The sequence below is a fragment of the Chenopodium quinoa genome, unplaced genomic scaffold (genome assembly GCF_001683475.1).
Source record: "Chenopodium quinoa cultivar QQ74 unplaced genomic scaffold, ASM168347v1, whole genome shotgun sequence".
NCBI lineage: Eukaryota > Viridiplantae > Streptophyta > Magnoliopsida > Caryophyllales > Amaranthaceae > Chenopodium > Chenopodium quinoa.
The window spans coordinates 2,202,860-2,230,105 of record NW_018742684.1 but is presented as its reverse complement, the minus strand read 5'-3'; the positions used below and the strand labels follow the sequence as shown (position 1 = coordinate 2,230,105).

At 32.4% G+C, this 27,246-nt stretch overlaps 3 protein-coding genes across 3 annotated transcripts; 1 reads left to right on the top strand and 2 right to left on the bottom strand.

Annotated features, from left to right (window-relative positions):
- Positions 1 to 219: 219 nt before the first annotated feature.
- Positions 220 to 4,282, top strand: LOC110722528 (uncharacterized WD repeat-containing protein C18H10.05-like). The gene is made up of 8 exons (XM_021901798.1): positions 220 to 1,368; positions 1,611 to 1,701; positions 1,814 to 1,971; positions 2,055 to 2,106; positions 2,374 to 2,495; positions 2,585 to 2,678; positions 2,779 to 3,210; positions 4,134 to 4,282. Exons 1-8 carry the CDS (start codon positions 220 to 222, stop codon positions 4,280 to 4,282), a joined length of 2,247 nt encoding a protein of 748 aa, XP_021757490.1.
- On the bottom strand, positions 3,952 to 11,742 carry LOC110722742 (methyltransferase-like protein 17, mitochondrial). Its single transcript, XM_021902030.1, has 12 exons — positions 11,546 to 11,742; positions 11,185 to 11,450; positions 10,812 to 10,885; positions 10,631 to 10,725; positions 10,455 to 10,552; positions 10,226 to 10,309; positions 9,949 to 10,029; positions 9,486 to 9,578; positions 9,285 to 9,380; positions 8,278 to 8,357; positions 7,669 to 7,757; positions 3,952 to 4,969 (listed from the first exon to the last, which is right to left on the bottom strand). The coding sequence occupies exons 1-12, from the start codon at positions 11,676 to 11,678 to the stop codon at positions 4,638 to 4,640; spliced, it is 1,521 nt and encodes a 506-aa protein (XP_021757722.1). The 5' UTR covers positions 11,679 to 11,742; the 3' UTR covers positions 3,952 to 4,637.
- A 3,899-nt stretch (positions 11,743 to 15,641) lies between these two features.
- On the bottom strand, positions 15,642 to 18,701 carry LOC110722741 (short-chain dehydrogenase TIC 32, chloroplastic-like). Its single transcript, XM_021902029.1, has 8 exons — positions 18,182 to 18,701; positions 17,699 to 17,930; positions 17,513 to 17,592; positions 17,225 to 17,381; positions 16,896 to 16,977; positions 16,498 to 16,585; positions 16,292 to 16,338; positions 15,642 to 16,187 (listed from the first exon to the last, which is right to left on the bottom strand). Exons 1-8 carry the CDS (start codon positions 18,303 to 18,305, stop codon positions 15,999 to 16,001), a joined length of 999 nt encoding a protein of 332 aa, XP_021757721.1. The 5' UTR covers positions 18,306 to 18,701; the 3' UTR covers positions 15,642 to 15,998.
- Positions 18,702 to 27,246: the final 8,545 nt, after the last annotated feature.

Below are 27,246 nucleotides of genomic sequence, written 5' to 3'. Positions count from 1 at the left end.
TCGTATATGCAGAAGTTATGTTGTAGTCCACGTAAAAATGCAGACGTTGTACAAATTTGAGGTGGTTTATATTCCATGTTCTTATGATGTGCTACATTGATTGGTAGCGTGGTTATTTCTAATTAGTTAGAAGGCTAATCAATGTCAATGTCATATATTTTGACGTTGAATTCGTGTTAGTCGGAAGGAGTAGAATTAACAGATATTGTAAAGGAAATTATGGTAAATGCATGCGTAGAACATGATGATTTTTTTGACGCCCTTGAAGAGATTTCTTCAGAATCTAGTTGTGTTAGTGGATCAGATTGTTCTGAGAGCTGTGCTTCTGAAATTCACCAAGCTAGTAATAATTCATTTAGTAGTCTGCACTATGATTTTTGGAGTGGAAACCCCAAAAGTATTGATGAACGGCGTGATGATTTTATAAGAACAACGGGTTTTGTTTTGGATCGGTGCCAAACTGCAAGAGAAGGGCCTGATGATACTTGTGTGATCACAGCGAAAACTGATAGGACGGCAGGAGCTAACAAGCATGACAAAGGGAAGGGTTTGGCTTGTCGGAATCATGAAGCAGTAAATGAAGAAGATCAGGATGTGTTGTGCAGAATTCGGTGCTTAGAAGATGGGAGAGAGTTTGAATCAGAGGAGACAGATGATGAAGGAATGCCTAGGAAACTTCATGAAGTTGGTTCGAGTTCTTGTTATACAACTGATGAGTTTCAGGAGACATATGGATCATCTAATCTTGTTGAAGACTTCATGACAGCAGAATCATCAAAAGGGTGTAATAAGGTGTTTAAGAGGAAATTGCAGTGTAAAGAAGGCTGTTTGAAGAGATTTAGCTTCAAAGCTGCAAATATGTTTAACAAAGATAAGGAAAAGAATGAGGTGTTTCACAACCGCGAACTCTTTGGGTCTAGAAGCCAGAGAATTCATGTTCATTCTCACAAAAAGTGGTCAAAGGAGTTGTCTTCCATGTATCATATGCAAGAATTTTCTGCTCACAAGGGCTCAATACTGTGTATGAAGTTCAGTCTTGACGGCCAATATCTTGCCACTGGTGGGGAATACGGAGCTTTGAACGTATGGAAGATAGTTGAAGAGGGATGGATGACTGTTTCTGACCATTTGAACTTCAGTATTGCATCTGCAGGTTTGAAATTTTCTGTAAATGGTATTCCAAAATTGGCTTGCTTTATGAAGTGCAAAGAGGATGGGAATGTGAAGAATAAGCTGAAGAAATGTGCAGACTCAGCTAGCAATGGTATTATGGTCCCCCGCAAAGTGTTTCGTATTTTAGAGAAGCCTTGGCATGAGTTCCGCGGACATGAGGGTGAGATCCCGGATATTTCATGGTCTAAGAATGGGGTTAGTATGTTAGTAATTCAGAAAATTCTGTTATGAACTCTTAGGGAGGGAAAGGTGTTAAGTGGTGGAGTGAGCTTGCGTTTTCTTCCCAATCTTTCCAATATCCCCTCTTTTTCGATCTCATCCCTCTGCCTTTAAATCCGCTCTTTAAAATTCTAATTGTTCGCAATAATTAACTGCAGTGTTGCTATGAATAATCTGTGTGTGGATCTCTATGAATTCCTTGTTTACCTTCAATGCAGCATTTGCTGTCATCCTCGGTTGATAAGACAGTGCGCCTATGGAAAATGGGATATAGCCGATGTTTAAAAGTTTTTCATCACAATGACTTTGGTAATATGAAGTTCATGTTTCTGCTAGACGCGATTTTTTCCTATCATAAACTAAAAGTTTTTCTCCGTCATTGTCTTGACATAACATTTTGACTGTCATTTTATTGATGTAGTAACATGTGCACAGTTCAATCCCGCAAATAATAATTACTTCATCAGCGGTTCCATAGACGGAAAAGTCCGCATCTGGGATGTCCTAAGATGTCAAGTGGTTGACTGGATTGATATGAAGGAAATCGTCACTGCTGTTTGCTATCGTCCTGATGGAAAGGTCATACATAGCAGCTAGCTTCTATCTTAGCCCTCTTTCTAAGTTATATTGGAATTTTTATGAGATTTTTTGCCAAATTACAGGGTGGTATTGTTGGATCAATGGTGGGAAACTGCTTGTTTTTTGAAATCGCAGGTTATGATTCTTACACCTGTGCTAAGTCGTCTGATGCTAAATTTCTTTTGAATCGGCAATTAGCATGAAACTTCATATAAGCTTGTTTTTAGATAAAACAGACATTTTATGTCCTCTTTTTATACAATTTAGCATAATTTTCATGCTTGTTTGAGTACTTTACCTAGTGTGTGTCTACATTCTACAAGATTGGTTTTTTTGGTTATTATGTTTTCGCTAGTAATTCACTCTTCATTCCTTCCATTCTATTTGATTTTAATTTGTAAGCTGGAATTCAGAAAATTGCTGATACAAAATTGCATGCACCAGATGATATTATGCATCGAGCATCTGTTATGTACTTGCAAGACAAGAAGAAGATAACTTGCAAGAGGATAACTGGTTTCCAGGTTTCATTTTTCTTTCTGCATATGTTTCTTTTATTTCTTTCTGCATTTATTTTTGAATTTCATGTTGAATTTGTCTTTTCTTATCACAGTTCTCTCCAACTGACCCAAGCGAAGTAGTAGTCAGTTCGAATGACTCTCTAGTCCGAATTCTCAGGGGAGCTGATACCATCTGTAAGCTTAGAGGTAACTCCGATTTCATACAGTAGTTCATTTGACAGCTATTACGAAAATAATTGCCGAGCAATTATAGGACTTTCTCTTGTATCAATTTTGTTCTTTTTAGGTTGTGTTCCACTAATGGATCGAAGAAGCAAAGTATTTGCATCTTTCACTGCAGATGGGAAACATGTTATCTCAGCTACTGATGATGCAAATGCTTATATCTGGAATCACATTAGCGATGAGAGAACTGCAAACAGCAAACCAAAAAACATTTGGTCTTCTGAAAGTTTCTCATCACCTAATGCTCTGATCGCAGTACCTTGGCATGGTTTTACATCAAACTCAGATATATCATCCCCGACGACTAGACAACCTAGTACACCAAGACATAATCAGAAATCTTCTGTTTCAAGAGCCAACTACTGTTCTGTAAAGAAGGATAAAGGGTCATCAACACCTGCCATAGGAGACATTGATTACGAGTTCTTGAGGAATGTATGTGAAAGAATATTGAGTGGCTCACACATGTGGGGGCTTGTGATAGTAACTGGAGGTAAAGATGGTTTTATAAGAACATATCACAATTATGGACTACCTATTCGATGTTCGACAAAGAAATCCCTCAAATCCTCATGCTCTTTATCTAATTTTAGATATCGATGCATAGATAACTGCAGTAGCTTAGGAAGTTCAACTAGTTTTGATTAATAGTTTAGACAGCAGAAGGTAGGATTAAGCATTAGTAGGTTTGCTGTATATTACATTAGTAAATTATATATTTAAAGAATTTACTCCTGCTCAGATTTGATTACTTTGTCTAGTGACCATAGTATACGATTTTGCCGGGCAACTGGGTGATTTGAATATCTTATTTGAGATTCTTTTCATACTCTTTTATGTTAGAAATCAAAAATAGGAGCAAACACAATTCTCGAGTCTGCTCTCATGTATATTGGTGGATACTGGATAGTTGTGGTGACCTAACAATGAAGGGGTCAAGGCGGTCAAGGATCAGAGGCCAGGAGAGTGGACAAGGGAACCTTTTGGAAATTACCTAGGCAAAGCAAACCCTTCTGTTTCTTCCTATATTTTTATATACACTTTCATATGGAATATATTTTTGAAAATCCAGCTTAATACAATATCTGTCATATTATGCATTTATCTTACAATTTATAATTTTTTTTTTTTTAAGCCTGTAATTTGACATGTAAACATACCATGATACCGACTCATTAAGTGCAACAATTCACCCAAAATGACAGCTCTACCCTAAGTTACTGAAGAAAAAAAATACTGTAAAGTGGAAATAAACCATGACTCATGTTTATACATGTAACAACTAACAAGTTCAAAAAAGGATTCTTCGTATAGCATGACTGCAGTGATGGGAAAAAGATCAGGTAAAATCTAAAATGTGATGGGAAAAAGACAAGGTAAAATATGGTGGTAAACTTATATACATGATACATGAAGTGAAAGGAGATGTAAAGATTTTGCAATCACCTGGAGCAGCTCTTCTGGATAGTCCGCTAGATTGCTGGAAGCCTGATGCACCTGAGAATCACGAAGGTAAAGGCACACCTTGGTCCATCCAAGGAGACCATGTTAGCCCGCATCTTTAAATACAGTCAATCTGAAGTTGCACTCTCCAGTAGCTTGACAGAGGATCAAGCAAATCCAAGGCCAAAAGTCACAACTGAGATTTTTGTCCCATAAAGGTCTTCATAGTTAATTTGGGACACACAATCTTTCTTTTCCCCCAAAAAAAATCCTCCACTTTGATACCCAAATTGAGCCATGGAGTCACAATATAAGACTCCAGTCGCAATAGTGGCTACTTGTATTTTGCAAAGGATAAAATGTAAGCATCTAACATGAATCAATGTACTGCAATCTTGAATCAGATTGAATTCAAGAAAGATGCTACACTCCATTATTGATCCAAATTGAGCACTGAGTATAGACTATAGGCTTCACCTACAAAGGCCACAAATCCCCCCATAAAGACTTCCGTGCTTGATGATGTAAGGTTGGATTTTTAGCCCGAGTAACGACCAAATGATCAAATGAGCCTTCTGAACCATCATGCTTGGTAGCCCTACATACATCCATTTCAACACGTCTACCCCTCTTTTGAGGCATGAAGATGATTCTACCCCAACCACTTCCCAGATCTGCACGGCTTAATTGCTCTCCTTCCTCTTCATCTTCATGATCAATATCCGTACCAGATTCTGTTGCATCAGAATCATATGAAGGAGGAGCCTCAGAGAGAACAATCTCATCAGGTTCTAGCTCAGATTGGTCCTCTGTGGCAACAGAAGAGTTCAACAGCATCAGAATTTATCAGTGATCACTTAAGAGTTAAGACAAGCTGCACTAACCAGAAAAGATCAACCTTTCCTTCACCTGTTGGGCTAAATGCCAACAAAGCAACCAGGCTACACAAATCCTCAAACACAACTTAAAGGCCCTCAAAATTGGACAAAAGTTTTAAATTGTGCTAGATAATGATTCCATTAGGAACAAAAAAAACTTTGGAATAGGTAATATCCAAGCAATGTTATAGACAATAAATTGTATAGTTATAAGACATAAACTAACTAAGAGCATGAACACAAGACTTGAGCACCTGGTTTAGAGACGTAGTTCCTTGTTCATGACACAAAATTTACCAGCTTTAGTCTTAGGAAGTAGAAATTCCTCTTTCATGCTCTAATAGCTAAGCCTTGTTACAAGAAGACTACCTATTTCACTAAAGAAATCCTTAAGAGTGTGTTTGGATAGAGAAAGGGGAACGAAAAGAAGGGGAGGGGAGGGAAGGGAAGGGAAGGGAAGGGGTAGGAAGGGAAAGGCAGAGGAGGGGAGGGAAGAAAGATGAGTTTTCCTTCCAAATCTCTCCATTGTTGGAGAGAGGATCAATTTCTTATAATTAAATCCCTCCATTTTTCTCCCCTCCAATTCTCTTCCTTCCTCATTTGTTAATCCAAATGAAAGATATTCCATCCCTCCATTTCCCTTCCCTTCTTTTCCCTCCACTTACTTCAATCCAAACATAGTGTAAGTATTGATAAACCAGCAAAAAGCAAGCCTGTTACAAAGCTTACCAAATCCAGACAGAAAGGTGCAATATTGTACAAGACTACAATCAGCTATAGATTTCTTTTAGGGGCCTCAAGAGTCAAGAAGACAACCTGAGCACTAGAACTTGAGAAAGCAATAATACTTTTGTCAAATTCAAAGAAACTTCCCATATTGCTCATGATGTTTTCATCCCTAATAATTTTTTTTTTCCCTTTTTGGCAGTTAAATTTTATTACTTGCCAAAATGCCAAACCAGAGTTTAAAGAGTAAGTAAAACCAGACCAATTACAAGCCTGAAAAGCATCAATATGATTGTTCCTTCTTGGAAGGTTTGATTTAAACACTCTATATGGAAAGCTAAAAGAAAATAATTCCTGCTATTTTGTAATTTTTGGTTCCTAATTAGCAACAAAAGGGGAAATTAAACGTGTGTTAAATGAGCTCACAAAGACAAGGATTTGTCAATCTAGTCATTCTAGGAATGTAATCCCACCTCCTGCCTCTAAGGTGATCATCTTATATACTCTATATAAGTGTAGTCTTGGGGACTGATGATGGTCTTCTTAATCTTTCATTGTTGTTTGTACTGTTAAAATTCTTACTGATTTTAATATATATAAACAGTATTAATGCCTTTTCAACTTTTTGAGAGTTATATATTGTTTGAATCAACATCATCCTAAAATCTTTTTCAGCTTTCTGTGAATTATAGATTGTTTGAAGCAAAATTACCCTTATGCTTATTAAATTTCATCCTTCAGCAATTGTCATTGCTTTTAAATTTCATCCTTCAGCAATAGCCATTGCTTCCTTTTCAAAATGTGATTGCCTCATATAAACTGCTAGCAACATTACTCTCATTGACTCATTGCTAGTTTGCTAGTATTGGTTAAGAAAATATTTCAACTAGAGCATTTAGTGAAGGATCAGAAGCATAAAGTATTCGAAAAAAGAGAATCATCAGTCTAATTCACAAGGAAAAAGTCCTTAGAAAGCCTGGAATGTTGATGACAACGCAAGTAAAAGACCTCAGTATAGAACATATAAATTAGGTTTCCTAATTCACTATGTTGTCAATAATATGGTCTACCCTACCCAACGGATTTCAATTTCATTACTAGATCAGCCACTAATGTGACCAATGGAATGAAAGCTTCCAAGAATTGCAAGCTATGATGTACTTATTTGTTAGGGGTGTATCTATCAGCAAGCCCTCAAGACATTAAAGCCATGGGTTTCAGTCAGTGGCCTTATCCATCTTGAAGTACATGAACCAATAGAGAATTAGTACCAAATCTTAACAATATTACAACAACCATGATCTATTTATAAATTGACCAAGTATACATAAAAAGCAGTAAAATAGAACAAGTTCGGAGATGAACACTGTATACAAATCTCTACCCTACCCCACATGCTTGTAGTTCAGAAAAACAAGAGGTAATAACCAATAGGAAAGAGAATTCGACTCTGACAGGCATAGGCATCTCATGTTAAGCTAAAAGGTAAGCTTGAGCCTGGAGGCTCTTGCATTCACAACCATTAGATTATCAGAAAGCTAAGACATCGCAGAGGTTCTCGCATGCACAACCACTAGATTATCAGGAAGCTTAGACTTTCCAGAGGCTCTCGCATTCACAACAATTAAATTATCAGGAAGCTTGGACTTTGCTTTTACCAGATTAAGCATTATTTAGCACAAATTTCCAAAAATAACATTTTTGGCCAACTAAAAAGCTAGCTGGGAAGATGGGACCTTTGGGGCCTTAGGGAAGTAATCATTGCATATTTGTTGCACCTTCCTCTCACAATAAAGTAGATACCAATAAACTGAATAATAGTTGTGAAGGGTAGGAGCAATGGTCTGGATCTCTAGGAAAATAAAATAATTATGCAGATAAAGGAGCGTATAAGAGGTGCGTACCATAATCAATTTCAAGTTCCTCGGGATTTCTTTTGGCACGCAATTCTTTTAAGGTATCAAACTTAATTCCGTCAAGAGGCCAAGGATCCCTGTTCAGTAATAAAAATAAATAATAAGAAAAGAACAGAAAAAATCCTCATTCACCATGGAATTCAAACCTATACATCAAGAACAATCAATAGCAAGGAAGAAGTGGAAAAAATGGCTCGCATTGAATTATTGGAAACAAATCAACAGAATGTCTTGCAGCAGTCACAAGCAAATTATGCAGCTTGTCTTCCATGAAAAGCTCACATTTGCCTTTCTTCCTACCATTGTTACCCCAACATCCTGAATTCCACATAATATCCGTGTCTTGGCACAGATCAAGATATCAGACACCTCAAATAGATATGGTTACTGGGTATGCACTTTGCAAGTTATAGGAAAACGTAGAATAGCAAAGCTTCATATAAATATGGCTACTTTATCTTGCACCCAATCATATTTTTCAAAGTTTTCTTAAACAACAAATCTATAATGAGTAGAGCAAAAATAACAATGGTACTATATTACTATATGATAATGAAATTTAATTGCAAGTGTAAAGCTTGAGCATAAAATACTCACTGCGGTCTTTTTCCTCGTCTCAATACGACGTAGGAAAACTTCTCATCCTCAAACCCACGTAAAGGTGAACCGTTTGATCTCTGCAAGACAAAACAAACACAAAAGCTTGGTCACAACATAGCTCACTTTAGTATATTTCAGTAATTTCACACCTCTAATACACTGATTTGGTTTCCATTAGACACACTGCCCTACTCTTTCCATCTCAAAGACAACCACATAGGCCAAAAAAAGTAGGTACTTAATGGTCTTTCCTTGAACCCTCAACCATATCAGAATCTTAACCCAGGATGACTCCTAGCATACCCAAACCCAATCATATATGATTTGTATAAATAATACTACTACCTCCGTTTCACATTATGTGCAACAGTTGAATTTTTTATATCTCACAAAAAATACCTAATTGTTGGTTGTTGCACATGATGTGAAACGGAGGTAGTACAGTGGTTTAATCCTGACTTGGTGTCAACCTATTAAACCAAGTATACCCAATCAAATGTGAACTGCATAAAGATTATTACAGTGGTTTAGTCCCGACTTGATGTCAACCAACTAAAATGAAAATTCTCCAAGCTTAAGATATATGCTAAGCAGCATTTTGAAAAGCCAACTTGGGAACTAGATATTTAATGAGAAATATATCTTCTATAAAAAATAAAAAAATAATTTGAAATCCCAATTCAAAAATCAATTCAAATACAACGACGACAACAACAATTGAAGCCTTAATCCCAAAGGATGGATTGGCTGAATTCCAATACAAATCATTTGATTTCTATAGATACTTGAGAAGGGATAAGTATATCTGTTCATTTTTTTTCTTTTTTTATTTGTATTTAAGGGATAAATTCCCATAATTATACATATGCAGTAGATTGTCTACCCATACATTATTGATACAAGAACAGTTTAAAATGTATCTTCAATATTGAGTGCATCGTCTGGTGGACGGTGTTATAGGGACAGACTACAGAGGCAAAAGAACTTTTACAAGAGATAAGAACCTTAAATGCACGTTGCGACTCTGTTCTCTCTAGTCGCTGAACAAAATGACAATATTTTCCACTCTTTGCCAGAGGACAAGGCCCATCGTGTGGACACTGTGACAAAAATATGTAACAAAGGTAAGTGATCTCTTCTTGGCATGTTTTGGGATGGGAGCAAGGAAGAGAGAAAAATGCAAAGTTATATAGTCATATACTCACAGGAGCAATCACAAATGCTCCGACATTGGAAGCTTCTAGGTTTTCTGCAGCACCATCAGTTTTACGCATTTTAGCTTCAAGTTTACGCCGTTTCTAGAAATAAAACCACACAATTAATGTTATACAAACCGATGAAAGAATAAGTCAAAGAGAGCATAATATATAGACATATAAAGATGATTACTATAACTCTATAAGTATGTGCAGAAGGATGAGAATCGCCCTATAACCAGATAGCTCTGCTTGCTCATACTTTTAAGTTCACTAAGAGCTCGTGTCAGACATTGATTTTTAAACAAGCACATCATTATGAAACCAAAATATGGAAGGTTTTTAAAAATTTCCACCACAACACATATCTATGTCTGGCCTGAGTGGTTGAGTCTGAGTAACATAGCCTCAAGGCCCTCAACATATCCTAGAGGGTACTGACACAAGTCATGCACCATAACACACAACTTACCCTCTTCTCCATCCATAAAATATGTGATCGCATTTGAGATATAATATTAAACCCTTCGGGGGTGCCTGGTTCAACAAGTACCTAACATGCAGTGAAGAAACAGGAATGTAATTAGCGTAAATAGAATTCCAATTTTTTTAGTCTAACATACAAACAAAATACCAAGGTAGCTAGACAAAGTAAATTTAATGACTTTGAAGCATCTCCCTCAACAAGAGAAATAGCATACTCATTCTCACTAAATATTGGCATGAAAGCAAGGAATATTTCAAAATACCAGAATATCTCGAGTTAGACCCCACAGTTGACGTGCAATAGCAATCCTATCCTTCAGTGATGGAATCTCTCCAAGAACATAGGACTTCAAAGTAAAGGGCCATGCAATAACAAAAGAAACAAATATGAATAGCAAGCACAAATTGTAGTTTATAGTGATAAAAATATAAAACAACAAACAAACATTACAATGCAGCATTTGAGATCAACTACACTATGTAATAACTTACAGCAATGACAAGGTCATGTGCCCTTTCAGCCTTCTTGATATCCTGAGTTAAGGATTGAATCTTATTGTAGCTGTGAACAAGTGGCAGGTCCTTGATATCTAAGGAAGTAAATTTGTTTGAATCAAGAATAAAACTTAGTGCAATGCATCCAATAGGCAATTAAGTTTGGTAATTACCTCGTACAAGACTAACGCCAGCACGTTGCATTGATTGAGAGGGCTCAATCAAATTGATCCGTTCTAATGACTTTGGCCAAACCTCTCTCAACGCCCTGCACAATATCATCCACAAAACAATCTCAACACCAACAAACAACTACTCCACCAAGATTGCAAAATCAACGAAATAGATTCTCACCAAAAAGCCGAGCCAGTACCAGACCCAAAGTCCAACACATTAACAGGAGAAAATTCAGGCACCCTTCTTTTAATCTACAAACATCAACAAGTCCCATTTGTCATAAACACCTAAATTAAGATTTGACACAAATGCAAACCCTATCCATAACCTTAAAACTAAACCAGTGTTGCTAAATTCACAAGATAAATTTAGTACTTGTTACTTTTCGCCGAATTCAACAAAACTAGGTAGTGAAATACAATAATAATACATTCCTATGTCCACTTTCTTACCGCGAATGGTATTACACTGACCTAAACATTAAGAGCATCTCCAAGTATAACATCAACAATCAAACAATTGCAATTAATTTGTGAAAAGAAATAATCACCTCACGTAAGATTCTATAACAAGCAGAATAAACAGCAGGCATTCGAGTGGCAACATAAGCAACAGTTTCATCATCAGTATAAGTTAATCCAATATCACCATATTCACTCTTGATTTTCCACCTCTTTGATTGTTCCATCGACTTCAATGGATCCTCAACAAGTTCCTTTGAAATCGACATAGGAAGCAACCGATTTACATCCTTAATTTCCGCAAATGATGCTGATAATCTCAGTACTTTCTTCTTCATATGCCCCATTTCTTGCTCTAATTAATCAATTAAACATTAAATTAAATTAATTTCAGCTCGAATTTGAAATTTTTTTCCCAGAAATTGAAGGAGAGAGAAATTAAGGACAAACCTTGAAGATATTTTTCAATGGCGCGGCGAAGACGAACGGGGATTACGAGGCATTTCGACGATTGTTTCGCCGCCGAACGGATGCTTTCCGGCGTAATTATTCGCCGGGAAGTTTCCGGTATCAACGCCGACATGTTTATCGCCGGAGAAGGGTTTTAGAAGAAAGAGTGAAGGGTTTTAGCTTGGTTCTTACAAACAGTTGGTGAAATGAGGTTGAAGATATGTCTCGATCTGAATTTGGGCCGGCCTATTGATTTTAGGATATGATTTGAGGTTTGTTCCATAATGAATAAAGCCTGGCCCAAAACATATATGGTGCAAGAAGTATGCTTATTTAAGATCAATAGGTTGCTGGATTGGTCTCCTTATAGTCATATTCTCTTCGGCTTAATTTCAGTTCATTTCTTAATTTTCTTATCTCATAAACAATTCAATTTTGTTCAGTAAATCAGAACAGGTCCTTAGTCCATGGCACCAAAAAAACACACACTACGGCTTGGACTTTGAGAAGACATTGCATAAAATGTTTTTGTGTGTGCCTAGGCTACGCGATGGTTTTTCGAAAAAGCATGACTAGGTACGACATGACTTAACACAAAAAGCACACTAAAACAAGTAATTATGAAGGTAGAAAAAATCTAATTAGGATTGATACTAAAATTCGAAATATTATAAATGTCAATTGCTTTAGTTGTTAAAGTTTTAAAATTATATCCAACATATAAGATTAAAGATCAATTTCGTTTATCCTAAATATTTATAAATTAATAAATCAATCAAATAAGTGATCCAAGTGCTATTTAGTCCACTAAGTTTTGGGCCCATCCAACATTTAACACATGAAGATGGGTCTGAAGATGGACATGTCTGTGAAACAGGGCTCACCCCCATCATCATTAGATAACTGCCACTTTATCTCCTAAGACAAACCTAAGTGGACGACTACTAAGGTGGAAGGTAGCCTGTTACATTACTCAGACTCAAAGATAGAGGTTAGTTTGTAAACACAAAAGCAAAAAAAAAAGCAAGCTTAACTAATTTGTTAAGGTAGTATAAGGTTAGTTCATACTTCATAGTGGATCTTTCAAAAAAAAAAAAAAAAAAAAAAAAAAAAAGTTAGTTTATAGTGGAGATGTCAAATCTTGCTAAAAGGCAACAAATTAAAGTATTCCACGACAAATTCGATCAGTAATAAGTTCCTCAACTTAAGGGGTCTAATTATTTGGACTGTTTCGAACCCTTTCTTTTTTAAGACCATGCTTTAGTCTTTTTTCCAGCATTGATCATGCTTTGCCAATTGCCATTTGGCTTGCGTTTCTAATTATGGAGTAGGTACTTCTTATGCTTCGTACTTTTGACAAGTGACAATTGGTTATCGGTTAGCTATTGCAAATTTGCTACCTAGCTCACACCACAAGGTCTAAAAGATATGGTAATTGTATTGCCTTGAAGTTTGGGACGACATCATCCCATTTATATTACTTATATATGCACCCGGTTGTACTTAGTTCCGAGTTTATTATATGAATGAAGTATATTATCATATCATATTAAGGATATTAGAAAATGATATTATCGTGTGCATGTAGATGTTGATGTGCAATCATATTAGAAAAGGAATAGCAATGCTATGAGATGAGCAACTAGGAACATCTTGAGACATTCGAAATAAAAATACATTTACATACATTATATATTATGAAATGGATGGAGTACAAGTTGAAAGATTGTATACATGATCCAACTATAATACACTATAATAATTTAAGATATTTAATTTGTTAATAAGATATGAACAAAGACAATATAATGTGACAAGACATCTAATTTAAGAGAATGGATATACATATAGACCATTAAATAAGGTCAAAATCAATAGTAGGCAACTAGACATGCATAGGCGCTTTGAATGACATTAACCCTTGGAGAATGTAGCTTTACTCATTTGTCAATCTCATCTTGTCGGTGAAAAAACATTGACCACATAAAACCAAAATAAAGGAAGAAACTAATAAACCCAACAAATTGATCGTATTTTAAACTAAGATAGTAGAATAATTGCATTAAGGTCAAACATTACATTCAAAGATTTGATTTTGTTGCTAACCCTATCAAATTATATAAGAATAATACTCTACTAAACTAGACTACTACTTCTATATAATACAATTAGTTGGCACCACAACTCATTAATTGATCATTAATCTCATCATATTATTGGACCTATAGATATCTAATTACAAAAAATTAATATAAATTGTATCAAAAATCGTAAATATGCTTCATAAGTCAAAGATAATACGTGTGGAAAAATGATCACCAAATTATAGCAAACGACAAAAAAACATTTGCTTGGTTTGCATGTCTTTTTCTAAAAGTAAAGAACAAATAATTAAAAGATGCGCTTTGGTAAAATTAAATTGGTCCATAACCTATATATATGACCTAAGTTGTTCATTTACTACGTATAGTGCAAGCTAGATATATATATATAGGTAGCTAGTACTTGGTACAATTTCAAGTTGTGAATATGACTTGAGGAGCAAGATAGTAGTATACCTAGAGAGTAGAGAACCACGATTTTATTGCTAGTTAGCCTTTGATAGTGACAACTTATTAATAAACATGTTATTAATTAATACATTCAATGTCATTTATATGGTACTTTTTTCTCCATTATTTCGAATAATGTGAGATTTGTTTGTGTGTGGTGTCTCTTTTACGCGCCTAGCTAGCTAGAGGCTACCAAGTATAATTTTTGTTCCGTTTCCTCATATGAGTGTATGACTTATGAGGTAAGGAATTGAATTGTGTTAGTTGTAAATGTGGCCTTAAATCTCATTTAATTATTATGAGGATTATTGTTGTTAAAATCTTCTAGAAAAATTACGATTATGAGGTCCTCATGCAAAATTGCAAAGTTGCTTAAAAACATATGTACAAGTAAAAACTCCATTTTAGCTCAAATAGTTGAATGTTGTGCATTGATCCAAAACGTTTAGCAATCAAGTGATAATTGACTACTATGGGTCCGAATAGAGCGAATACATCGCACATATCTCCTTTTTTTAAAATTTAAAAAAAAAAAAAACCTTTTTCTTTTTTGTAGTATTATTAAAAGTGTGTTAACCGTTACAAATTAAACATGTGATAATTTGTGTAGAATCATTGTTGCTCACGGCACATACTCTACCAATGAGTCGGCATAACTCATTTGCTTGTCTTGCTCTTGAGCGATCTCGCATGATTTATTTGTAGCAGAATTTGAGAAAGATCTCCGATTATCTCAAACAACTGTATACAGTTATCATCGATCAATCAACTAACCAATTTGTCCTCTTCGTCTTCTTGTTAAATATATCCTTTTTGGACCTCCTATTATTGCACACCATATACAGAACCGAAAATATTTAAAATGTAACACCCACATGCCATTGGCCATTGACTAATTCCCGCTAATTACCTGTATTATTATAATTATTGTTGCAATTATTATTATAATCAATTTTATTTATATCATCTTATTTTTCTAGCTAGATATATATAATCAATTTTTCCTAACAAGCTCTTAATCCCATTTTCTTCCTTATTCATCACACAATTCACAATTATTACTTGAATTTGGTAAAAAAGAAATTATGCACTTAGGATCTTTAGTCAATGTACGTATTGGTGGATAGTGATAGTGTGCTTAGAACTACTTATAGACAACTTAATTTAAATACGAGCTATTTATCATTATTATTATTATTATTTTCTTAAATACTCTATTTATCGATGACATATACCAAGTACGGAGTATGGAGTATTAAGTTTGATGATAACAAGCGAGGACATTGACCAATTCAATCACCTATAGCTTTATTATAATATTTAAATCCAAGTTGTATATAATTACTCTCAAAAGGGACGGATTACACATGATTTGAGCACATAAACAACATAGAAAGGCAAAATACAGTACATCGACTTAAAAGAAAGCCAAGCCCCACAAAATATATGATGGTTATATACATATATATATATAATATACAATTATACATAGTATTATTAAACAATATAAATCTCAAAAAAAGAACTTTATAGTACAATAATAATTTTATTATGTACTAAAACTACTTTGTATATATGAAGCTGGATTGAAGAAGCATTAAGATTGCTTTATAATTACAAGCTAAGGTACAACTTTTTATAATCATCAAAACTATGATCTCCCATAAACAAAGATTTATATCCTTGCAACTCCACTTCTAACTACTACTAATTCTAGTAAATATTTATAAATACTTTTTTTGATACAAGTACACTAACATACGTATATATAAGTATCATATATCGTAAACTACTCAAACTTTTTTCTAATATTCCTAGTGATATTTATATTAATTATACATGTAGAAGTATATATAATATACAAGACTAATTTGCTAATTAATTCATAATGATAATGATATTTATAGATGAAAAACTAATTTAGGATTTTCAGATGCCGCCATGGTTTCAGACATGTTCCATAGTCTTTCGGCTTCGAACGAGTTCGACCCGAGCTTTGACGGGGACGCTTCGTTACAATCTGCAAAGTATTTCCCTGATATGTTTTCAAGTCTGGGGTGTGTTGCAACGTAACATGTGGTTGCCGCGGCCTATAAACATACACGTAAAATATTGTTAAGTATATTTTCTAATAATATATAAACAATTTTAGCGGATATTACTCGTAATTATAAGTTAGAAGGTGAAGAAGTACCTGAGGAATAGTTTTTAGGAGCTTAGAAGCCAAGAAAAACACCAAATCTGCAAGTAATACATACATGTATTGATGTATATCATTAATTAAGTTGAATATATTTGTATATATTGACCTTGACTTTATATTCACGTCATATTATGATAAACAAATGAAGTATTAATATATTTATGTAAAAAAAATACAGTAATTATAAGTGAAGTTACCTGTTATAACGCCTTCACGGTCTCTAGTGAGTCTAGTCCTCACGATTCCAGGATGAACACAATTCACTGTAACATTTGCCTTCATTTGCTGCATAAAAATTGCACTTTAATTAGAAACTTATTAACACTTAATCTAATAATAAAAAAATAAACCAAAACATGTTAAGCTTAATTGGTAGGGCTAAATGTTATGTTTGGCTAGCGGAAAAACATTTTAACGCAATCCCCCTCACCCAAATTCTTCCCTAAAAAAATTAGGGCCGGGAACATAGAGATAGATGTACTGGTGTATAAGTCGTAATGAAATAAGTTATCGTGTTAATTGATTATTACTGCCAACCAAATACGCTATACTGTAAAATAAAAAATTAAAAGGCAAATGAAAATAATCTATATACCTTGAGTTTATGAGCAAGCTCTTTGGTATGAAGTACGTTGGCAAGCTTAGAGAGAGCATACGCACGTGTCGCATCATACTCACTGCAATTCAACCCAAATAAACAAATTAATTTTTTAAAATAAAGACAAACTCTTAATTACCCACACTCAGAAATACTTAAACAAACAAATTAATTGTCTCCAGGTGTCAAAAAAAATTAAAAATTAATTGTCTCCAACCAATTAAAATTTGGTCAAAGCTAGTTAATCCCTATAAATTTATGAAATTAATATAGTCAAAACAAAAAATAATCAAAGATTAAGGAAAAATGAAGATGAGAGTACATACTTTTTGTTTTTAGTTATGAGGTCGAGGTAAGGAATCATATCGCCGGTAAACCAGCTGTGAATACTTGATGACACGTTTACTATTCTCCCTTGGATTCCTGTTTCTTCCGCCGTTTCCATCATTTTTTTCACCAACAGTTTTGTTAACAGAAAATGACCTGTTTTTTTTTAAAAAAAAAAAAAAAAATACCACTTTGATTAATTATATAAACATGACATTTTCTTAATATAACTCTGTACATAATAACTACATACATCACATGCAATACTATAGTTTTCTGTTACTTACCTAAATAATTAGTTGCAAAGGTCATCTCTATTCCATCTTCTGAGATTCCATGCCCATGCGAAAACTTCCCCGCATTATTTCTATTTTCATTCATATATACATACGTTAGTATAACACTCATTTGTCGGGTTATATAATATATGCACGTATTACACTATCAACGTGACAATTAATAGCGGATCTTACATGAGGAGGTTAAGAGGTAGTTGGAGGGATTCGAACTCACGAACAAACTTTCTAACGGATGATTGAGAGCTAAGATCAAGTGACATAACGACCACCTTAGCTTCAGGACACTCGGCTAAAATCCGAGACTTGGTATCCTCAGCCGTCTTATAGCTTCGAGCCGGAAGTACAAGCCGAGCCCCTCTTTTAGCCAACACTCGAGCCGTTTCAGCCCCTATCCCCGACGTTGCACCTATAATTCAAAATTCATGGACCACAACACCAAAATGATAAGAAGCCAAACAAAATATAACAAAAACAAAAATGAATTAGCGTGAAATCGAAGCTTTAATCATTGCCTAATCATAAAAAAATTTCCTACTATATATATTAGTTGTATCATATGTACTATATATAATATAATCATGCGTCAATGATGAATCATCCTTGTTGTGCATGTTACTTTTGTATTAACTAAAAAAACAAATTAAATTAAATTATTACCAGTGATGATGGCGGTGATGTGGCTGAGATCACGACGGTTCTCGGTGACATCCTCCGCCGTTGATTTCGACCCGTACCCGCTCGCCCCAGCTGCGCCAATCAAGTACTTCAAAGCCTCCAACATTTTTCCTCGTATCTTTTTATTTATTTTTTTTGACAAAAAGATAAAATTAAAGTTGGTTCTATCCGCCAACTACTTGCGTTAATTCTTTGACGTAGATAAGGTAAATAGAGTATAGCTACAAAGTTGTAATAGTAGGCCTTGTCTAATTTATTTTCCGTCGGTAAATAAGCGAATTCTTGAAGTGATATAACCGGAAATGAAAACCAGAGAATAGAGAGAAAGTTTAGGAGAGAGAAAGTAGTGAGTGGTTAAAGATAGAGGGATGATATTGATGATGGGAATGGAAAAGTTGAGGAGTGGAAGGAGGGATTTTATAATGGTACTTTGCTGTTGGTGGTGCGGGGGAATCAAATTTTTAGGAGAGAGAAAGTAAGAAGAAGAAAAATAAAAAAAATTTAAGAAAGGGGATTACATATTTGTCATGGATTGATTAGGATAAAAATTATTGCATGATTGGTTATTATTGTTTGATTACTAGATTATTAAAACTAATTATTTAGCTTTTACTATTTTTTTTTTTTTAACTATATCCACAGAGGAATTTTCGATTTTTACTTTACCAATTAATTTGATGTCAGTTTCTTGTCTACTAGGGAATAATTTTCAAATATAGAATGTAATTAATTAAGGATTAGGTGTATATACTTATAGTAGACCGAAATTTTGAATAGGTCAATCCAACTCAATTTAATTGGGTAGACATAAGACACCTTATCTTCTTTAGAGTTGAGATTAAGTTTTATCTGTAAATACTATTCTTATCTGTAGAGGTACAAGAAATTTCCGCACTTAAAGTTAATTCATCTACAAATCTAATCTTAAGGTGACGACTGACGAGATATAATTATACAGACGTGTATCAATTATAAAGTGGTCAACTAGTGAATACAATATGTGTATAAAACTAAGCTAAGTAACTGTATGTACAATTATGTTGTACACCTCTGGGAATAATGTTTTGTTTAGAAGGTTCTGATACAATGTACTCATATAAAATAATGGAATGTTTACGTAACTAATAACTAGTACAATCAAACTAATCAAAGAAACTAATTACACAGGTTCTATGAATTTACTGACCGTTGATCCGAAATTTTGCATGATGATAATATACTTTTTAGTACTAGCTCACTGTTGGATCCGGCCCTCGTGTGTTATGTTTTTGGTTGGGATGCTGTCATACAATGCTGGTATAGTGGTATGTATAGGTTTTAATTTTATACTACTACTTCATATAATCATATTTATACATGATCGTATCTTTTCCGATGATAAAAAGAAAAATCCCTTACGATTCTTAATTTGATTATTCTCAGTTTTTTTCCAATAAATAAAAAAAATCCTTCACTATATCTTATTGATGTGAAAATATCCAGAATGATTTCTCAACAATGAAAATAATTGATCACTATTATTGTTTTAATCCAAGCCCTTGATTTTGGAGATATAATGATATATATAAAATCTTTGATATATATATGTAATTACCTTTTTTTTATTGTAATTACACACAAGTTATAGTTAAGTAATTTTAAAGTGTGTTTAACAAGGATTAACGACATTATATATATAATACTCCGCATCAATTGTTAGGTAGTAACTATAAGGACTAAACGGACTAATAGAATATAAAAAGAAATTAAATTACTCAAATTAACATTTTGTTTGTACATTATTAGTGATTGAGTGTAATTAAATTACCTTTATAAAAAAAAATTTGTTGTCGATTTATACAAAAATTGTATTATGTTTAAAGTTATAAAAAAAAAGGCAAAAAATTACTCTAAAATTAGCTAAAAATTACCATTATACTGCTCAATGTACACTAATATTAGTGTAAACCAGGTGTATACAAAAGTTTTTTCATTAAATAAAGTGTTTCGCAAACCAAAGAAACAAGTGAAAAAGTGAAATAAGTTGAGTAATAATGATAATAGATTCTACTCCTTGCAAAGTTGCAAGATTACTCGTTCAATGTATACTTTGTAAAATTGAGACAACATATAGTAAAAGGGGTACGTACACACAGCAGTAACAGTGAGTAACACTAGTCCCTGTTTGTACACAAATATCCGACAATTAATGGGAAATTATGCATATAAATTAATCAAAGTAACCAACAAGCAATAACTGTATAAGGCGGTTTGTTGCATGAAATGGTGAAGACAAGTAGACAACCAAATTGCAAAAGTAATCCCATCCATAAATGAACCGCCATAACATACTCCTAGGAAACTTTGGAAGATGACTACTCACAGAATTAATTGCTCCATCTCCTTTTTATTTAATGTTACTTTATTATACGATGACTTTGGTATTATATATACTCCCAAACAAGAATTAAGATTGTTAGTTGAAATCAGAACAGTGAACAGGTCCCGATTGACTAGGTGAAATTAAAAGGGGGAATTTTAATTCTATATTGATAAAGGAGGGTTAAATCAATTAATTATTAATTTATTACCCTTTTTTCTTATTAATTTATTACCCTTTTTTTCTTTACATTTCAAATTTATAATTTTTAATATTTTATCTTTAACCATGAATATACTACAGTGAGTAGGGGTGAACATGGTTTGGTTAGGCCTGGTGTGGTTTGAGTATAAACCAAACCAAACCGCAAAATACGGTTTGGTCAATTTTCCAAACCAAACCAAACCATATTAATATTGAAACCAAACCAAACCAAACCAAACCGTAATAATGCGGTTTGGTGCGGTTTGGTTTGCGGTTTATGATGAGATGACATTTTTTCCTAAAAATTGTCAAATATTACTAAATTTATAATAAAGTTCAAATAATTAGCCCAAACGGATTAAACTATACTACAATATTTTAATAAAAATAACAACCAACTAATCAAGTGCTAACACAATAACACATAATAAAAATAATACATAACAAATTAACAGTGGAAAAAACATAATACATTTGTCAAAAAAAAAATCATACTACATTATAGTTTTTAATAATTGGCAGCAACTTGACAACATCAGGGGCTACATACATTATGCGATATTAATGATTGCCGGAGCTAAACTGATCTTGGAGTATAGTAGTATACTGAATTACTGGTTGTCTTCTAATGATTTTCCATGTTTTTTTTTTATTTTTTTTTTCTTTTTAAAAATATATAATAACTATTTTAATTTTTATAAATATTATATAAATATTAAAATGCGGTTTACTGGTTTACGGTTTGGTTTGGTTTATAATTTTTGAAAAACCAAACCAAACCGCAAACCGTATTTCCCAAAGAATCGAAACCAAACCGTATTTTTCCACTACAAGAAAAATCACTTTTCGTAGCGATTATTTCGTAGCGATTGTACATTCGCTACAATATGCAAGTATGTTTGTGAAATAACTAAGGATGTCGTATCATTTTTACAATCGCCATGGTTTTCCCATATAAAATCGATACGGAAAACATAATAATACATATCCACACTATTTTTACACATTTATATAATTTTGAGAAATCGTATCATTTACAATCGTCACTAAATCCTAAAAATCGATACGAAAAACCTTTTCAACACTAGATATATAAATATTGTTTGACAAAGAGTACATAAAATATGCCATAACTTATTGGTGAAACATTTAATATAAGAATTTGAGGTTGCATGTTCGAATCTTGTAAAGATCATACGCAAGTTTTTTTGTTTTTTGAAGAAAATGAGTTAAGCATTTATAGCCATTGTAATCGCTACAATAATCACCACGATTGGATGTAGTTTTTCGTATCAATTATTGAGGCCAACCCCAGCGATATTGAAAACCACTACTAAAGGCTAAGACAACGGGGGATATTGTATCGAATGACCATTCGTTGGGAAAGCTTTTTGTTGCAATTACAATCGATACTAAAGGTTAAAATAATCGTTACGAAAAGGTTATTTTCTTGTAGTGTTCCAAATCGTAAACCAAACCAATAAAATGCGGTTTGGTCTGGTTTGGTTACGGTCCAGACCAAACTCTGTACAGCCCTAACTGTGAGTATTTAATACAAAGTATGATATGAATACATATTATATATATATATATATATATATATATATATATATATATATATATATATATATATATATATATATATATATAAAGGATCTTGCTCGGGGCCTTAGATAAGAATAAATTATATTGGTTAAAATGATATTAAGTTAGGAATTCATGACAAAATCATGAGTCGTTCGGTGTAATTAATGTTAATTATACTCTAATATTTGCACTTTAATTCTCTTATTTAACGCCCCGGGGGCGCTCATTAGCTTTTGTCTAAAAAAAAATGTTAATTTTGAAAATATATGTCAAAAGAGTATAACAAGATCCACAAGTTATTAAGGTATGATTTGAATGTTTATAAATTGTGGTTATATTAGTGGATTTTTTTTGAATTTTTATAGTCAGAGATCTTTATAATTAAAATTGATCATAAAAAAACTGATAGAGTATAAAACATAATTTTAGACCCCAACCATTCAAAGCTTTTAATTGGGTTGACCCTTTAATATCAAAGCTAGCATGGCAAAAAGATTACAGATTTGAATTACATCCACCCCTCCTTTTAAAATGGAATATTAAACATTGGGTTGAGGAGATCACATATTCAAATAACATCCACCCCTCCTTTCAAAGTGCAAAAGCTTGTAATATTCTTTACAAGCTCTTACAGAGTACTTCCTGTGTGTTTTAATAAGTGTTACACTTTTAAATCCAGTATTAAAACACAAATGAAGTAGTATTAAATAAAATAAAAAAATAAAAATAAAAAGAGGGAATAAGATGGTCAAGTGGGATTGCACGTGAGGGCTCAATATTGAGGCAGTGATCAGTCAAAACGAAGGCCTCGAATCTTTAAAGATGTAAATGTAAAAGTATTTCTTGGGATTAAATGTCAATATTTATATGATGGTCAATCATACATTAGTTTTTGATAGATGTTCAAACTTCAACCTACTTCTTCTTTCTTTTTTCTTTTACATTTCTCCTTGTTTCACTCTTCATGTTGGGGGCTTGACATTACGTTACATTACATAATCATGCAATTACTTAATGTACGTAGTACATTAGTAATTAGTTTACTACATACGACGCCGTCTATGAAGTATGAACGGTATAGTCGTATTTTTTTTTGTACTTTCAATCAAAAACAAACTATTTATACTCAAATTTGTATAATTATTGTACTATATAACCATATGTAAGAACAAATATTTTATATTTAAAAAATGTATAAACATGATAACTAAATTAAATAGATGGAGCTAGTATAGTTTGATAAATGTCAATAATTAATAGTTACTAGATGAAGCCCGTGCGATACACGGTTTGTTTGATTTTTTTAAAATATATATATTTTTTTATTTATGAGCCTAAAATTTGTTATATATTTAGATAAAATTCCTAATATTAAAAGATAATATATAATATTTAATTAATTTAAACTTAAAAATCTCATTCGCCAATTTTGCTTACATGGCATTTAAATTATTTAATTCTAAAAGAAATTAATAATATCTTATTTAATTGGCTACTACTAAGATTTATAATCCTACATGGCGCGCTGAGAAAATTAGATCATACGTGGCTCTCTAAAAACTCGGGAAAAAACTCCCCTTTATATATATATATATATATATATATATTAGATTGTTTGTTAACTTCTTTTTGCTTTTTAATGTTTGTCCCTTTATTTATATATTTTTTTTTTCACAATTTTAAGGATTGATTGGCTTGGGTTGCATAAAGTAGTGTATACTTAAGTAGCTAAAAACAATAAAAAAAAAAATATTTTGCCAAACATATATGTATGATTGCATATAACTCTAAATTGTACACCGTATAACATTAAACAATTAGGTATTGTTAGTCTTGCTAGACCGAGAGTTTATAGTATGTCATAAGTTTAAATCTTCCTACCCCAATTCATTATTTGTAATTTATAAATGTCCTTAAAACTCGATCATTTATATGAAAAATAAACTAGATAAATAAAACCACCCAAAGCAAGCTAAGAAGTACTACAAAATGGTCGATCAAACCAACATACACCTATATATATGTGTTTAACAATCGGTTTGTACCAATATATAAATAAATCCCAAAGTTATTTAATTTGGTGTTGGTCCAAGTATAATCAGCCTAATCTTCAAGTCTGATTTAGTATAGGGTTATGAAGATATAACCCTACCTATATAGAATGACTTATAATGTTAATATGGCGCGAGAGCATCACCAAATTTGCTACTTGTATCCAAGCTAAGTATGAATATTTGATAAATTAAACCTGGAATATCATACGAAGTATATATTTTGGTTAATACTCGTAGTAACTTAGTAAGCATACATGAAGAAACTATCAACTTTAATTTACGTAGCATTTTTTTAATTTTTTTGTTATCATGAAGTACGACAAGATGAAGCTCCAAGTCAATATTAGGTGAAGCATACATAAATGGAGAAAATAAATATCACCATGAAATAGTTTTATAAGATAGATGATTCATGTCATCACTATTCAATAATGCTAATAAATACATAAAACTATTTATCTCTTTTACTTCTCTAAACAGAGCCATTATGTACATCCGGGGTCATTTGTTTATTCAATCATAAAACTATTTATCTCTTTTACTTCTCTAAACAGAGCCTATTATGTACACCCGGGGTCATTTGTTTATTCAATCAACAAATAAGTAAATAATAAATTCTAAATAATAAATTTTAAATAAATTAAAACTCTAAGGATGATTTTTTTATTTTTATTTTCTAAACGAGATCCAAGCTAATTAAGGATGATATTCTTACAATAAAAATGACTTAGTTTTATAGTGTATATGAAATAAATATGTTATGAAATTTGAACTCCTCTTTCCTTCCTCTCCCCTCTTTTCTAAGTGGTAAGGATCGACCAAATCTACTTTATATTCTTAGGGGCTAGTAATTTTTAGTCTTGGTCAAACACTCAAACATACACAAAAAGAACAAATAAAAAAAGTATATTAACGTCAAAACAATGGCGAAAATCATCTAATTATCAATTAAAAAATTCACTGACACATGGAAGCCACATGCATGAATCCAATTTATAGCTTTATTTTTCCAACTTTTTTCTTTCGATCTCTTTATTTCTTTTGCATAATTAGCTCTCAACATTGACTAAATGTGCCTAAATGTATTTTTTGTTATCCCTACTACCCATTATTGGTGGCCAATTGGTGATCAGCATCGAGACATAATAGTGTTACATATAAATATGTAGACCTTTTATTTATTTAGGTAGTATATATTTATTTTGTATATTAAAATTACGTAGCATGGAGGGAAATATATAAGCATTTAATTTACTCTTGAAAATTGTTTATTGGAAAATCATTTAAGTTAAATCTAAGGGCTACATATAAGCATTTAATTTACTCTTGAAAATTGTTTAAATTTAGAAAATCATGACAAAAACACACTAATTACACCGATTTGCGCATGTTTTTGTCATGAATTCCTAACATACATTTTCCAAGAGTAAATTCAATGCTTATATACAGCCCTAAGGGCTATGTATAGCATTACCCAAAAAAAAAGGTGCTTTAAACTTTTAGAGTTTAAGTTAAGTTTATTATTGGAAAAAAAATATATTTTAAAATAGATTTATATGAAAACAAAAATACTAATCAATGAGCTGAGCATGCTTATAGTTGAAACATGAAAGTCCATAGTTTATGTGCCCAATTAATTAATAATATCATATATATCTGAATAATTATTTTACTCAAGAATAACACTCTACAGAAACTGTGGACACTACTACTACCTAGTATTTGCATTTTATGTATTGTAATCATACAAATAGCCAATGACCTAGAAAACATATCTGTATATATATTAACTAAATAATATATAAGTACATATAGATTGAAAAATATTCACAAAAAAATAAATATAAAAAGGATTGAATTGTCTGTCTGAATAATCTTTTCATATTTGAACCAAACCATGCAATTTGAACTTGGAATTAATTTTCAAGGACATGAGTTAGGCTTTGTTAAATTCAACTTATATTTACGTATTAATTTTAAAAAATAATAAGTTCAGATAAAAAATAAGGTGAATTAAATAATCCCTTATACTTACTAAAATTGCTATGTCTAGCTAGTTTGGTTCATGTTTAATTTAATTTTTATTTAGACAGAATTCACCTCCAATTTAGTGATTTAGAGCATATATCTTTATTCGAAATTCAAATAACAAATAACATATAATGATAATTTATACATGCTTAAACAACACTTTTTAAACTCAAATAATAAAGTACAAAGTGTATCTAGCTTTCATAATCGTAAAGATTAAATTAGTTCAGGTAAATAAAAATCAGACAAAGAAATTACAGCTTAAAACTTTAACATGTGATTTGGAGGCCAAGGAAGTGCTACAATTGAATTTTCTAATAGGTGAAAAAATCTCGTCAAATACACTAATACACACTAAATTTTATAAACAAACAATTTTAAGAATACAACTAATTCCGTACCAACTAAAGATAGATACTCACCTGAAAAAAAGATAGATACTCAAATCCCAGCTTAAAATTAAAGGTACCACTTTTTACCCTCATTCCACCGTCCTTTTTTCTTTAAAAATCATGTAGTTTCTTATACTAATTCCTTTAATTAATTAACAGTATATTCTTCATATTAAAAAGGCAGTTTGAACCACTTGTATGTTATTATATAGTTATTTATTTATTTATTTATTATAATAATTATTTTGGTAGCAAAAAAAAATAAAAATAAAAAGAAAAGAAGGTATGGGAATCAATTGTATGTGGTGCCAGCCACTGATGATGATTAGAAGTTAGATATCACTTTGCTACATGCCAATCATGTATGTAACCGATCTTAGTTGAAAAGATTTTTAAAAGTTATTTGTACTCTTTCCATCT